We start from the raw sequence: 14711 nt of genomic DNA, 5'->3' as shown, positions 1-14711 counted from the left end.
CCCTCATTGTGTCCGAGGACCGGCAACCCGAGGCCAAGGCCAAGGCCAAGGACTTGACTCCCAAGGCCAAGGCCAAGGCCAAGGAATTGACTTGCAAGGCCAAGGCCAAGGACCAAGGACCGACCTTCGGTCCTCGAGCCGGTCCTTGGCCTCGAGGACCGGCTCGAGGAACACATCACTGTAATAGGAGCACTTGACCCCACACTATGCGTCTTACTATGTCTACTTTTTGTAATGAGTGTTGTCTAAAAAGCTAAAGAAAAAGCAAAATATGCTGAAGTTGTTAAGTCCTTTATGATACATATCAGAGTGTACTTTTATTATTTATGTATAAAAAATTTTAGGGGAGGAAGATGACCGCTTAAAAAATGTCTGATGGATGCTTATCACAAGTGCTGAATTAGTAGCGTATGCTTGTGTGGGAGCGGAGCAGCTTGAGCAGATGGCTGTGGGTGTGGATGGGCATTTTTCTATGTTTACTTGCACGTAAAAGTGCAAGGTCAATCCCCTTGTTATGTTCCTCATCCTGCCGAGTGAGCGCTTCACCCAAATACATCTTAAACGCTTCTTACAGCGACATACAGTGAACCTCTGTTGAGCGCTGGAGATACGTTCCGCAGCCACCCGCAATAAGGGAACTCGCACAATACACATTTTCCTCTTCCACGTGGTTTAAATCCATTTGTATTTCATGAAGCACACTCATAAAACAGTTCGTTCTGACCAAACAATTTAGTTGCACAAGAGTCCTTCATGATAATATACAGTGCAAATGTTCCGGGACTTTTAACATGACACATCACTCCACTTCAAAGTGTTCGAAGCTGTTAATTTGGCCTACTTCAGCGAGCAGTGGTTGATGAGGAGGAACAACCTAAATAAACCATACAGGTAGCACATTGTGTTATTTGTGAATTGTTATTTTTGCATTTATTGTTTCTATGACTGTTAGAAACAAGGCTGAACGAGCTAGCTGGCTAACTTGCTATCACGATGGTGGCTAATCATCAATCTGTATTTTGACAAAATGGCAGAACTTGATAGCACTTGATAACAATGCGATGTGTTGCTATAAGTGTTTTTGTTGTTGTTGTCATTTTTACGGTTGTTTTTTGTTCACCAAAGGAAAAAAAAAAGTTTTAGGCACCTGGGACCATTATTAAGAATTCAACTGGAGTTCTTGACAGGACATATTTTGCTGAAATATGATTGGCTGCAGGCACCCCCTCTCCTCCAAGCATTTTCTGCCGAGAACTTCAATGGCATTCATAACTACGTGCTTGAATCACAGGTCAACCTGCCAATTAGCGAATATGCAAAATGTGGAACTATTTGTGTTGGCGGGCCGGAATAACGGATAAACAAAACTTGGTGTTGTTCACTAAATGGAGATTAAAGCAATAACACTCAAGTCGTGATGTTTTAATATGCATTATCAAGGCTGTGATTGTAGACACCATGATGTGCGACACCCTCGCATGTCTTAATTAAACTTAGTACAGCACAATCTTGTTAAAATACACTTTGTGGCACAGGTCTCCAAAAGAAAAGGCAAAGCGTGTTTTTGTCACTCCCAGTCGAATTGTAAAACTCACACAATAAATGAACAGGAACTAAACATTATTTAAACATTAAAATGTTTAACGAAAGAGTTTAATTTAAACTCTTTCCCGAGCCTAATGTGAACATATATTGCCTAATGCCAAAGAGCACCTCATGAAAATTAGCATTGATTAGCATTTTACTGTACAGTAATTGTAAATGTACAAACAACTGCTCCGTTAAAACACACGCGCGCACACACACACACACACACACACACACGCACACGCACATGCGACAATAATTGGAGCTTCATTGAGGAGCTTCTCTGCCTCTTCTTCCTGCTCTTCATTCTGCTGCATTTCTCCTAGTAGACCTGTACACCTGACGTGTTACTACACTAAAATCGCGTAATTCAAATTCCTGATTCTTGCAACCCCATTAAACATCGTTGGCTTAAAAATCTGTCATAAAGCAAGGCAGCCAACCATGAACTGGGATATAGTGGGGTTCACTGCACTTGTATCCTTCTCTGTGTTGTCTTGTTGGCTAGAGGTGAAAGGCAGGACAAAAAGCCACGCAGCGTTTTAGCCCCGCTTTGACCCACTTTATCCGAGGGCAGTAAAAGAGAGATAAATGGGAAAAGGGATACTTGGCAGCGAGGACGAGACAATTAACAAAGGGAGAAGCTGGAAGGCCAAAAGAGAGTGGGCGGCTGTGAGAAAAGAACAGACAAATGTGAAGATGTGCTTGGTACACGTTTTTATAAACGGGAACAATTTTTTGCTGTAGAACAGGGATGGGCATAGATTGAGCTACTTAACAGCCAGTTAACTCAGTGACCATTTTTAATAAACTTTTACAAGATCCTCACATTAAGATTTTCCCAAAAGAAGGCCTTAATTGTCCTTAAAAATGGCACATATTCTTCAATCCACCGTTCACAGGTCTTGTCATAACACATGCAGTGACACTCTCTTTTCTTAGGCCATACAAGGGAGCATTGTATTTTGCAAATTTACAATTACTGGTTTGCATTTTTGCATAATGATGATGGGCCACCTTTCAATGGGTTGTGTTTGGTTTCAGTATGGATTTTTAATGTTTTTTTTTTTTAAGCCCTATGAGGGTGTTACTTATTTTGTGAATGAGAGGTCTGAAATTGTCTGGAAATTGGCTTTCTTAAATGTGTTACATAGTTTAGAAGGCATTTCTCTCTCTCTCTCTCTCTCTCTCTCTCTCTCTCTCTCTCTCTCTCTCTTTTGCTTTTACTGTGGAAAACACTGATTAACATTTAGCATTTTTTCTGACATGTTACGGACCAAACCAGTAACCGAATCACAATTAATCAGTCGCTTGTTTGTGCATTTTCTGCACTGTCGAAATGAAATGATTTTCTGTTTCTGAAGGGAAGGCTAGAAAGGACAGAAAAGCATTTTGATTCAGTTGATCAATTGAAAAATTGGACAGATTAATCGATGATTAAAACAATTATTAGTTGCAGCCCCAGTTAGCGAAAAGTTGTGATCATTTTACAACAAAAGAAGATGAAGCGCAATGTGTGTTGTGTACTGCAAAGCAGAACTGGCTTCCAAATAAGCACGTCTACAAGCCGACGCAATGACGTTCATATCATTAGCTAATTTGATATTGTTTACCCCCGCTAATTAGAACGGATTGTAATGCCCTCATAAGTAATCAAGTAGCGACACGGCCAACGGTGCACTTTTACTCGCTTTTTTGGGGCAAACGATCACAAAATAAATACTCGAGCTTGTTCCTACGCTAGCTGCTCTGACCACATGTGACGCCCAGGGACTGAACGCACGGACTGGCTGACCTGAGCTGACAACAGCCAACTACAATCTCATTCGCTGACCTTCGCTTCACTCAACAAGCCAAGCCCTGTCTTTTAAAGCCACACACATTCAAAGTCACAGATACTGAAGCGTAGAGCAAGAGGATGGCAACAAAAATACAGTAATACCTCCCCACCTGATATACATTTATTATTTTTTTTTTTTTGCATTTGTATTTCTTCGGTACTTTGTGGATATTCACCTGTTACGGGGTGTTATGGAATGTAACGGCACAATAATTGGACCATAAATTAGTTTTCTTTTTCAAGTATCGACCGTCAAGGAAAAAGGACAGTGGGAGTGCTGGCCCGTGACCTTAGATGCCCGCTGTCTCCTTTTAGTGGCTCTAGTGTTCGGTTTTGTTCTGTTGCTCACGCCATAAACTGACTTCATTTCCCTCATGTGTTTCCCCGCACCTCAGAGCTGCCCTACGGCTGGGAGAAGATCGACGACCCCATCTACGGCAGCTACTACGTGGAGTAAGTCGCAACGGCCAAAGCAACCATTCCGTTGTTTGCATCCTGATGAATTATGAATGACTTTTTGCTCACGCTTGTCTTTGGCGTCTCGAGGCTCATTTGTCAAAACTCTTGTAATAGGCACAGATTATCCAAATTTGAAGTTTATTTTATGCTGCAATATTTATGGCGTCGATTTTTTTTTTAAACACCCTTTGGCTGTAGTCACATATTGCCTTCAGGATTTACCGTTGGAAATATACGGTAGCCTGCAGGTGCATCTCAATACATTTGAATATTGTGTAAAAGTTCGTATATATGAGTAGTTAAGTTCTAAAACTGAAGGTTGTACTCTGTAAACGTACAGCCTAATTAAACAAATGGAGAAATATCTTTCACTTAATTTCAATTTTAAAAGCCAATTGTACTGTTCCTATGTAATATTGTCCTTGCTTGAGATTGAATTATGGGCTTTCATTAGGTGTGAGATTTAATTTAGAAAATTTATTTCAAAAATCCAAAAGAATTTGACTCCATGTGGTAAATATATGAATTTCACTTTTTTAATATATTTTTTCCCCTCAGTATTCTATTCTATTTATAGAGCAATGGCGTTCTCCTCACTAGTTGTCACATTGATTTAACCACTGCGCAATGAAGCTTATATCTTTAAGATTAATCAATAACCAATCATTTACTTTGGCATTAAAAAAAATGGACCCCATGTTGAAATCAACATTTTTTGTACACCTTTGTGTTGAACACAACCTCATTGAGATGCAGCTAATTTAAAGGACAGCAAGATCATTGCACACTTCATCAGTGTTAAAAATACATTAGCAGGTCCAAAGTGCAGCAATGAAAAGGTACGTCTGGCTACCAAAATGTAGTTTACTAATATTTGACTCTTCTGCCAACTTAATGGATTTGAGACACAACAAAGATGATTTCCAGCTTTAATTGAAGTCATTATGCACAAACTCCGAGTGAGGGCGGCTGTTATGAAGGCCTAGTAAGGCACACCATTACGGACCATTAGACGCAATATCAATGAACATTTTCATACATAAAGCAAACCAGGTTATAAAGTGGATTATGTGAAGCATTGTTATACCAAATATTTATTTGAGGGATTTAGCGCAGGTTCAGACCGGACACGAAATATCAGCTAGCACTTTTATTCACCATGCAACAAAATTGGGGCTTTCTTTGAGAAGAGGGAAGGGATCTTCTGATAGATGGAAAGAAATAAAACAACAAAAAAAAACAACTTTGAACATTGTCGGTCTCGTGACCGGTGGTTGTGTTGTTTCTCTGGCTAATGATAAATGCTATCTTGGTTGACAGTTCAACAGCTGTAAACAATGCACTCACTTTCCTTTCGGTTCTGCAGAGCTATTAGAAGCCGTCTGTGTAGTTTACCTCGCGGTAACACATTTTAACCTTGGAAACGCGCCGCCAGAAACGCTCAGCTTGCATTCAATCCAAATGCAGTGATAGGTAGTTGGACTAGATTTCCCATGATTGTTAGACATGGAAGCAGGAAATAGCTCTCGTTCCGGCATGATGAAAACATAATGATTAAAGAATGAGAAGGACGGAATTTGAATTCAAGACAACAAACTGAAAAGTTGACTTTCATACATCCATAAGGCTCACTGCATTATACACTGTCGAATTTTGAGAAAATTGAAAGATTTTAAGTGTGCCTTATGGTTTGAAAAATGCGGCACTTTGAATCTCCCGCAAAAGTAGTGAGTATTAAACCTTTCTATATTTACAGTGATATCTCTTAACCTTCATTCTTTTGACACCCAGGAAATGGAGGCTAACGTGCATCATGTTACTATCATTCCATAAATGGTAAATGTCATGTTGTAAAAACACCACACTTAACTCCCATTGTATGTATGAAATCCATTGTGGTGATATGGAAAGGCAAAAAGCCTTTTAAAATAACTAAATAGATAAATATATTCTCTCAGGGACTTGACTGCACTGTATCGTTATGATTCTAGCCTAATCGTCAATGTTCTTTGCAGTCACATCAATCGCAGGACTCAGTTTGAGAATCCAGTCCTGGAAGCAAAGAGGCGCCTTGAGCAACAACGGCAGATGCAGAGTCAGGGCCTCTCCGCTCTCCCGCTGCCCACCATATACAGAGGTACACTGCGTGATGGTATCACCTTGTGGGGAAATTGCACAAACATCACTCAAAGGGCCTGATGTACAAAAGGTTCGACAAAATTGATTGCGCACGCAAACAAAAGTGGAAGCTGATGTGCTAAGCGGGTGCACCAAGGATTGCCTCTGCCAAATGGGCGAAATAACCGAGGGATTCATTTAGTACGTTTGGATCCAAACGGAAAAAATACTGGAAGCGAGTTGAATGGAGGCGAATTTATTTATTTAAATTACCGTATTTGGCATTTCGAGATATGTCAATTACTCTACGTAACAAAATATATCTTTTCTTGATCCATCGCCTAGATTTTTTTTTTTTACCTTTGGGAGGGCCTCCATTCTTCTTCTTGTCTAGGGAATAGGGGGACAAGAAAAGTCCCTGTTGCTATACCTGGCAACAACAACAGCATCTCTTATGTAACCACCCTCTAGGGCCACACCCATCAGAGACATAAAAAAGAAGGCCCCCACCTAAAATTTAGAACAGATGAAGAATTTTAGATGAAATGCAAAATGTCTTCAACAACCAAGAAAAGCCAAGGTGCCTCCATTCAACTTTTGCAGACAACTCAAAGAGACCGCAAGGTGGAGATGCAAATTGCGCTGTGTCGGTGCACATCAAGCTTTCATGCATCTTTGTCCACTGTCCATACTGTTAGGAGCGGCCTTGTTGTGAAGAAGCATCAGACAGGGCAGATTCACAATGTCGGCATGTCTGGGGGTGAGTGGAGAGAACAGCAGTCGGGTGGGCGGGTGAGACCACCGAGAACATGATCACCCCGAAGGCCTCCAGTGAGCTGAGCCAGGCACCGAGATAAGGGTGTGCTAGACCATTCCAAAATAAGCGCCAAATGACTCACTAATGTTTGGGGGGAAAGCTGCACAAAAGCTGGCGCAACATGCAGCAAAGTAATCAGAGTGCGAGAGAACTAATTTTACACCCACCCCCGCCACACACCACTCTAAAAAAAAAAAACAAAAAAAAAACACTGAGATCTTCTGTGCACGACTCAACTCCGCAAGAAATACCTTCAACCTCAGGCTTCTGTTTTGTCTCTCCTGCAGAAAAGCCGCTGTTCACGAGGGACCCGACCCAATTGAAAGGCACATTTCTGTCTACGGGCCTACAAAAGAGTAACATGGGATTTGGCTTCACAATAATTGGAGGTGATGAGCCCGACGAGTTCCTGCAAGTGAAGAGTGTCATTCCAGATGGGCCGGCTGCTCAGGACGGAAAGATGGACACAGGTACTTCAAAACTCTCTTCAAGTGCCCGTCAAGTGAAAATCAAATGCGTCTTCTAAATGTGATGCACCACACAGACAAACTCACGGACAACAACAAGATACCTTGAAGCAGCCGGGCTCGTGGGTTATCTAAAGGGCCAATTTATTTTCAGGGGTGTAGGCACTGATGAGAAGGGAAGCTTTCAAGTTCTTATGCAGTGGGGGGAGGGGTGACTCATGCTGGACGCCAAAGTTCATCACTGGCCAAGGTTTTCGCCACGCCAAAAAAAAAATTTTTTTTTAAATCTGCAAAATTGCAATAATGAAGAACAGCTACACTCCACAATTGCATCCTAAATAATTCTCCGTCTTTGCACGCAATTATCTTCAAACATTTACCATGCGCTTAAAAACAAATCTCTGAATTTACTTTACGTGGTCTTTAAGTCCTAACCCAACTCTGTACCTGTTGAGCAGAATCTAAATGTAAACCTTTTATCTCAATGGGTTTTATGCTGTGTTTTGTTGTACAAATACATATTTGTCTTCATTTTTGGCAATACGTGCCACTTAAGAGGCCTGGTGGGTCCCAGCAGGGGAAGCATCACAATTAGGTGGTGTCATTTTGCCACCACACAAAGGTTCACCCTCCAAAATTGCAATTGACTACATGCAGTATGCTCTGTATTGATTTGATTATCATGCCAATTTTTCAGTGCACCCCACCGCTATAGTCTATGTACATGGGCGCTCTGTTGCACTGAACTACTGTGGTGCACACAGGGATGTAACGATATATTGTCATGTAGTACGAGAAAACCTGCTTAGTTATAGCCATAATTACTTTTGTCTGTGAACATATTACTGATAGTAAGAACGGAAATCATACAATGGGCAAAGTATTTACTGTTAACAAGTTACATTTATCTGCAAAGAATTGTCCCCCAAAAAAATGTTAAAAATCATGCGAAACAACAGAAACACTGGCAAAAACCAGACAGAAAATAATGAATAAAATGGACTAGTATTGCAAAATTTAAAAAACTGGCAAAATGCATCGAATGCCAATAGGTGAATGAACTATTTCAAAGATTGTAAGCATCGCAAGAATTATATGAATGAATGACGTTTTGATTACTGTTTGACACATACAATAGTACACCCAGCCCACATGAGCTTATAAGACACCAAACAACCAAAATGACCCAGCTCCAGGACCAAAGTACAACCAAAACTTACATGAAAAATGCATTTAGGGTAAATATTTTTTATCCAAATATGTATTGTTAGTAAATAAGTTTCCAACTGAGGTAGTCTAAACCGATGAAAATTCAATTCACCTTGAAAAAAAATATATAACCAAAAACAAAAAAGTAACAACTCCTGACAAAAATAGCAAAAATGGCCCCAAAAAAAACCCATACACAATTCGGGGAAAAAAAAACAAAGTGACAAAAATCTGGTACATCAGATTTGAAGAATTAACTGATCAAAATCTGAATTAAAAAAAAAAATGCAAAAAATCTGGCCAAATAAGGACAAAAATAGAAAAAATATGACAAAATACTCTCCAAATCAATTTAAAATATGATACAAAAGTTTTTTTAACATAGACAACAAAAATTTAATTTTTAAAAATCTAGCCAAAAATGACAAAAATAGGGCAAGAAAAAGACAAAACTTGGATGAAAATAGTCATAATAGTATCGATTTCAAGCTGCCAAACGTAAGGCGACAAAGTCATGTGGACAAGAGGGCATGGTCAGTTACTGCTTAATTAGTTTTTAATTTGACTGTTTTATAGCCTACAATTGTTTTTCATACAATAAAAAACTGTAATTATGACTATTGCATCAGCATAAATTAGTGATAGGCGACATTCTAACAAAAGTACAAATCCAGTTTCAGTATGTTGTAACCTGATGTCCGCCCGTGTTTATGTTTACGAGCTAATTGGGCTGCATGGTGCTTCTTCATTAATCATTTCACCTCAATTTCACCAGAGTTGTGCTACAGTTGGATTTTATTATCCACAAACTAGTAATCAGTGTGGGTCCCTTGTAGCTAAATGTGTTTTTTTTTCCTTTTACTACTTTATTCAACTAATGAACCCACCCACCACCACCACCACCCGTCTTCTGCATCTGTTGCCAGCAGCTTGTTCACTTTTGGATATTTTTGCTCGTGTGAGTCAAGTAGAGTTCACAAAGTGAAATGATGTAAAAAGCTGATGTGATTGAAGTTACAATGATGCTGGGTCATGGACGTCAGAGAGGTCATGGAGAGAGTTAGGGAGGGGCAAAACCGTTCGACAATCAGTACCTGTACTTGTTGTTCGCTGTAGTATTTCCCAATCATAGTTCGTGAATGGGCCCGATTAGTCTCCGTTTTGTCTGTTACTTTATCGTCATCTCAAATGAATATGTCAGTGCCCAGTTTGGTATTTTTCATGTTTTAAGAATAAGTGCTGTTTTCTCAATTAAATAAGGTGGGAGGCTGCTAGCTGAATCTGTGTGGAAAAGGTTTGAATTTGTATTTGTAAAACTGAATGTGCAAAAAAATCCAGAATTGAATTTTCAGTGAGGAAGTCAAATTCAGATTGCACGATTCACATTCAGTTTTTAAAAGTAAAGAGTCAAATTAAGCAATGAAAATTCAATTAATGTACAGTAATTCAGATTTTTCATTGCACTGATTCAAGTTTGGCGATTCAAATTCAAATATAAATTATTCTAATTCACTGTCTGGTAAGACATATTCAGCCCATACTTTGCACTGTCCCATTGTCATTTCCCTTGTTTTATCAAAAACATAATTTTTTTCAAATGTATTTATTTACTTTTGCTTTGACTTGTGTGTAAAGTTTGCAATAAATAGGTGCACTCTATGTGGCACTGAACTCAACCCCAATCACATCCCAACAAGCAGCAGTTTGGCAGATAGTAAACAACTCTTCAAAAAAAGGGGGGGGGTTCAAGCTTTTTAATGGCCATTCCCAGCTGGGGTTTATTGTCAAACTAAACATCAAACAAAGATGATTGCACGTTGAGCATTTAATCACCTCACATCGCATTGACTTAGCCAAATCCGTTGATCTTATGCTAATCATCCAAAATGCCATAAATGGGCTAGCGAATAACTGGTGTCATGGTGTTATAACCCTTTAAGCAACGGATATTTGAACACAAACAGGGGAGCAACACATGTAGACTGACAAAATTAAAATACACACAGGTATATATTCTCTATCCTTTACATAGAACAGCTAATATTACCACGGCTTACTGACATTTTGTGAAAGCCTGTCAACTTATGTGACTCACATCCCCCACCCATTGTTATTATCGCTGTTAGCAAATTAGCTCTGTTAGCAAAGCCCCAACACGGGCGGGCTGACGATGATGTTCGTCAAAGTAAGAGCGCTCGTGGCTGTTTGCGCTTTGCACTCCTGTGAACTCGCGAGCTGGCCTCACGCCCAGTCTCTCGCTCGCTCGCTGCCTAAACTGCTCGTTTAAGCCTCCTTCCTCCATCCGCCGTTCGTCTTTCAATTTCATGTTGGTCTCTCTCTCTCTCTCTCTCTCTCTCTCTCTCTCTCTCTTTCTCTAGCTGGCCTCCATCTCTCTTTTATCTCCTTGTTTGTCTCTGTGACTGAGACTTCATTGTGTCTCCCTATCTTTGCATGTCGTCTGACACTTATCCTCTGCTTTCTCAGCCTCGGTGTGTTTTTTTTCTTCTTCATCCTGCCTCTTTGCGCTTCTTGACATTTATTCCTCCTCCCTGCATCCCTCCTTTCTGGTTTGTCAGCTTTTTACTCCCCCCTGCCCCTTTCCCTCTGTTCTGATTTTCCTTCTCCACAACTTGCTGCTTTCCCCTCTGTGACATTGCCAGAGCTGCTCACAGGCACGCACACGCATGCAAACATGCACGCGCGCGCGCGCGCGCGCGCACACACGCACACACACACACACACACACCCCCCCACACACACACACACACACACACACACACACACACACACACACACACACACACACACACACACACACACACACACACACACGAGCCCTCCTTGGCTGAGATTAGCTGGCCTATTTGAGTTGAGCGACATTGCTCTTAGGGATTGTGCGTGATGATGCATGTGACATGCATGTTTGTGTGCGCGCGCGCGCGCGCGCGTGTGTGTGTGTGTGTGTGTGTGTGTGTGTGTGTGTGTGCGTGTGTGTGTGTGTGTGCGTGCGTGTGTGTTTGCGCGTGTGTGTGTGCATTTGAGGGCCTCCAGTGGTGTGAAGTAGAGGATTTAAGGCGAGCGCATTCGTCATGGGACTGAGATTTTAAAGCAAAAACTAAATGTCTGCACATAAAACAAGTGCAGAGACCATCCAGTGTTGTCTTCATGAAGTATTTGCCTCCCAACAATCCCTCATTTTTTTTAAAACTCCGAAGGGAAGAGTTCAATTAAGTCAGAGACACAAGAGAGAGTGTTACATTCTTTATTGAATGATTATATTCGTCAGCAGTTGCCATTGCCACTTAGAGCCGCTCTTGCTAATCAAGTAAACTAATCATGTTCAATAAGGTCTATTTCCTTTCTCATTCAATACTAGTTGAAATTTAAGCAAGCCCTTTATGGAAATCTAAAAATAATAATTTATTTACAGATATACAACTAAGAAACTACCGTAAACGGTGCCGACTGACGGCATGGCTCGAATTGAACGTCACTGGCTTTTTCACATGCTGTTTGTCATTCACTCCGTGAACACTCTTTCTCTACCTACTGCAACACTTACTCTGCTGATGCCATCAATATACTGACCTAAAAGAGAATTAAACATTGTATATTTACAAATACACCAAAATATTTAGATGATTTTGTTGAACAAAATCCTAACAATCCAAAATGGGCTAGCTGAAAATTAGCAACTACAAGGCGGCTACTTTACACAGATGGAGCAGCAACACATACTAACAGAGCATACAATACTCACAGGCATAAATTCTCTCTGCTCTACGGGAATAATGACTATTAGTGGAGCTTGGTAGGAAACATTCTCTGCTGCTTCTTCTTGCTCTTACTTATGGTGCACCTATGTCCAGTTGAACTCAGTGCTGGCCGGAATTTAGTGACACAATGCAATACTGCACCGAAGCCACACAAATCTAAATGAGGACTTTCCTGAATACTGTTAACAAAAATATACACACACATATAAAATGATTGCTTAAAAATCTGCGATATCGCAGGGCCACAAATGATGATAAACAATATAGCAGGGTTTGTCCATTATGATATCTCATCATTATAAATGAATAGCTAATTATGTCTTATGCAGCTCTTGCACTAGATTTGTTTTTTTGGACAAAGGCTAATCATCCAAAATGACAGAATGTTATCGTACGTACACTCAATACATGAGCGCACTTTTAAAAAATTCAGTATTGTGATGACGTTAAAGGTGAATTTAATGAGCTCTGCCAAGCTCTTGCATCTTTTTGTCGGATAAAGTGATTTGAAGCGTTCAATAAGTTATCACGAGAGAAGGATGAATCAACACTCCAGCAAAGTGTTATTCAGGCATCACTGATGGGCATCCTCCCCGTGCGCACACTTACCGCTGCATAAAGTCAGATGAGGCTTTTCATAGTTCCACCCGAAGGGACGTGCAACCTTCTGCTGTGTTGTGCGCGAGACACCACTCAAACAGTTGATCCACGCGGCTGTCACCGTGTCGATTGTGACATTTCCACAGAGGCTCTCGGATGTCATCGGGTTTGTACTAGCTATTCACAAAGATTCATCGACCTTCTCTTTCACCTCTGTGCCTCTCCCACAAACTCGTGTGTGTCATCTGCAGGCATTACCAACAAACTGATATTGTGTTTTGAAGATAAGACAAGAAAACCTTTATTTGTCTCACAATGGAGAAATTCGCAATCTACAGCAGCAAAATTTGGAGGGAAGAAAGTAGGAAGAAAAAAAAATAAATGTATGAGACATTCAAGCGGGACGTCATGTTGCTCCAATACGTCGCCGCAGACTTTTATGTGAGTGCTTCCCAAATGCAATGGCTACCAGACCGCACAGAAAGTCATGTTGTTTCTCATTTCATTTTCCTGAGAGTATACCGGATGTGTTCTGTTTTGAAAAATGGCAAGACGGCTCTTTTCATCACATCCGCCAGCACCACTTTCCCACATTTTCAAACATAAGAACACAACATGGTTTGAAAACAAATCGATCGGGCTTAACCATCTGTTCTCGATGCTGGCCATTTGTGTCCACCTGGTTACTATTTTAGCTCTGTTAATACAGGTGGAATGAAACTTCTCACGGCTGGGGATTCCTGTCTAATTTTGTAATTTCCAACTTCACATACCGGTATTTACAAATACCGGTGCCAATCAATCACATGCTGTTTTCATCATATTGGACTTTTTAGCTCCATAGTGGCCGTTTTTGGCCAAGTGAAATGCATGAAAACTACATGTTTTAAATTCTTTATTTACTGGATTGAATCATTGAACGGGTTGCATTTCAGACTCAACACTTGAAAATTTTATTCACCATATTTCAATTTGTAGACAGGGGAGAAATTCACAATAATATTCTTGTCTCAGACCGAGGCATGTTATGGCTTTCTGCATGCCAATAAAGCAAATGAATGACACAATTTAAATTTAAGATGCGGAAGCTCTCTCTACTGGCCGTAGAAAAACTGTACTGTTAGCAATTAAGTACTATTGTAGTATTGCCTTGACTAAGAAGTTTAATTTTTTTTAGAAGACCATGAATGTAACTCAACAGATGTGTATGTATCTCAAATCATATTTGAGTGAATAGAAATGCCTTGAAATTATTTCTTGCCCTTGTGCTGCCTCTGGTGTGCATGTCTTGGACATCAGTTTAAACAATAATAGTCATACAAACATGAACAAAGAAGAGGTTCCCAAAAAAGTGCCTCAGTAAGCTGCAGTCATATTAAAGTATTGCATTGTTTGTCTCTACTAGTGATGGGAAAATGAAGCCTCATGAAGCAATGAGGCTTTACATCCAATTGGTTCGTTCCTGGGCCGAAGCATCATGAGGCTTTATTTGTGCTACTGCGCCATCATGTGGAAAATAAATGTAATGACAGACAGTGATTAAAATGATACCATGGATTTGATGTAGAGGTAAGATCGGGCCCAAAAAATCCAGCCCGACCCGGCCTGCTGGTATTTAAGCCCAACCCGGCCCGAGCCCGACCAATTATCTTGATTTGCAGGCCCGAGCCCGAAGCAAACCCGACATTTCCTATTTCATTTGTGATGACTCGGCAGGAGGAGGGGTGATTTGTGGTAACAAATTAAAGCCTGTCTTTTGTCACGAAATCTAAGTTAAACAAGTCTGTATAATTATTTACATCTTTTAAACATGTATTTCTGTTTCTGCAGAGGGGACA

The 14711-nt window shown here is 40.4% G+C and overlaps 1 protein-coding gene across 6 annotated transcripts in view; it reads left to right on the top strand.

Annotated features, from left to right (window-relative positions):
• Window positions 1-14711, top strand: part of magi2b (membrane associated guanylate kinase, WW and PDZ domain containing 2b) — a 122936-nt gene that overhangs the window by 79344 nt on the left and 28881 nt on the right. For all 6 annotated transcript variants that reach the window (XM_019888260.1, XM_019888257.1, XM_019888256.1 and 3 more), the window contains exons 7-9: window positions 3823-3880; window positions 5902-6023; window positions 7109-7291. In XM_019888260.1, the coding sequence (XP_019743819.1) occupies window positions 3823-3880; window positions 5902-6023; window positions 7109-7291 (363 nt within the window). The remainder of the gene's footprint in view (window positions 1-3822; window positions 3881-5901; window positions 6024-7108; window positions 7292-14711) is intronic.

Source organism: Hippocampus comes, unplaced genomic scaffold, assembly GCF_001891065.2.
Source record: "Hippocampus comes isolate QL1 unplaced genomic scaffold, H_comes_QL1_v1.1 scaffold112, whole genome shotgun sequence".
Taxonomy (NCBI): domain Eukaryota; kingdom Metazoa; phylum Chordata; class Actinopteri; order Syngnathiformes; family Syngnathidae; genus Hippocampus; species Hippocampus comes.
This window is presented reverse-complemented; position numbering and strand designations above follow the sequence as displayed.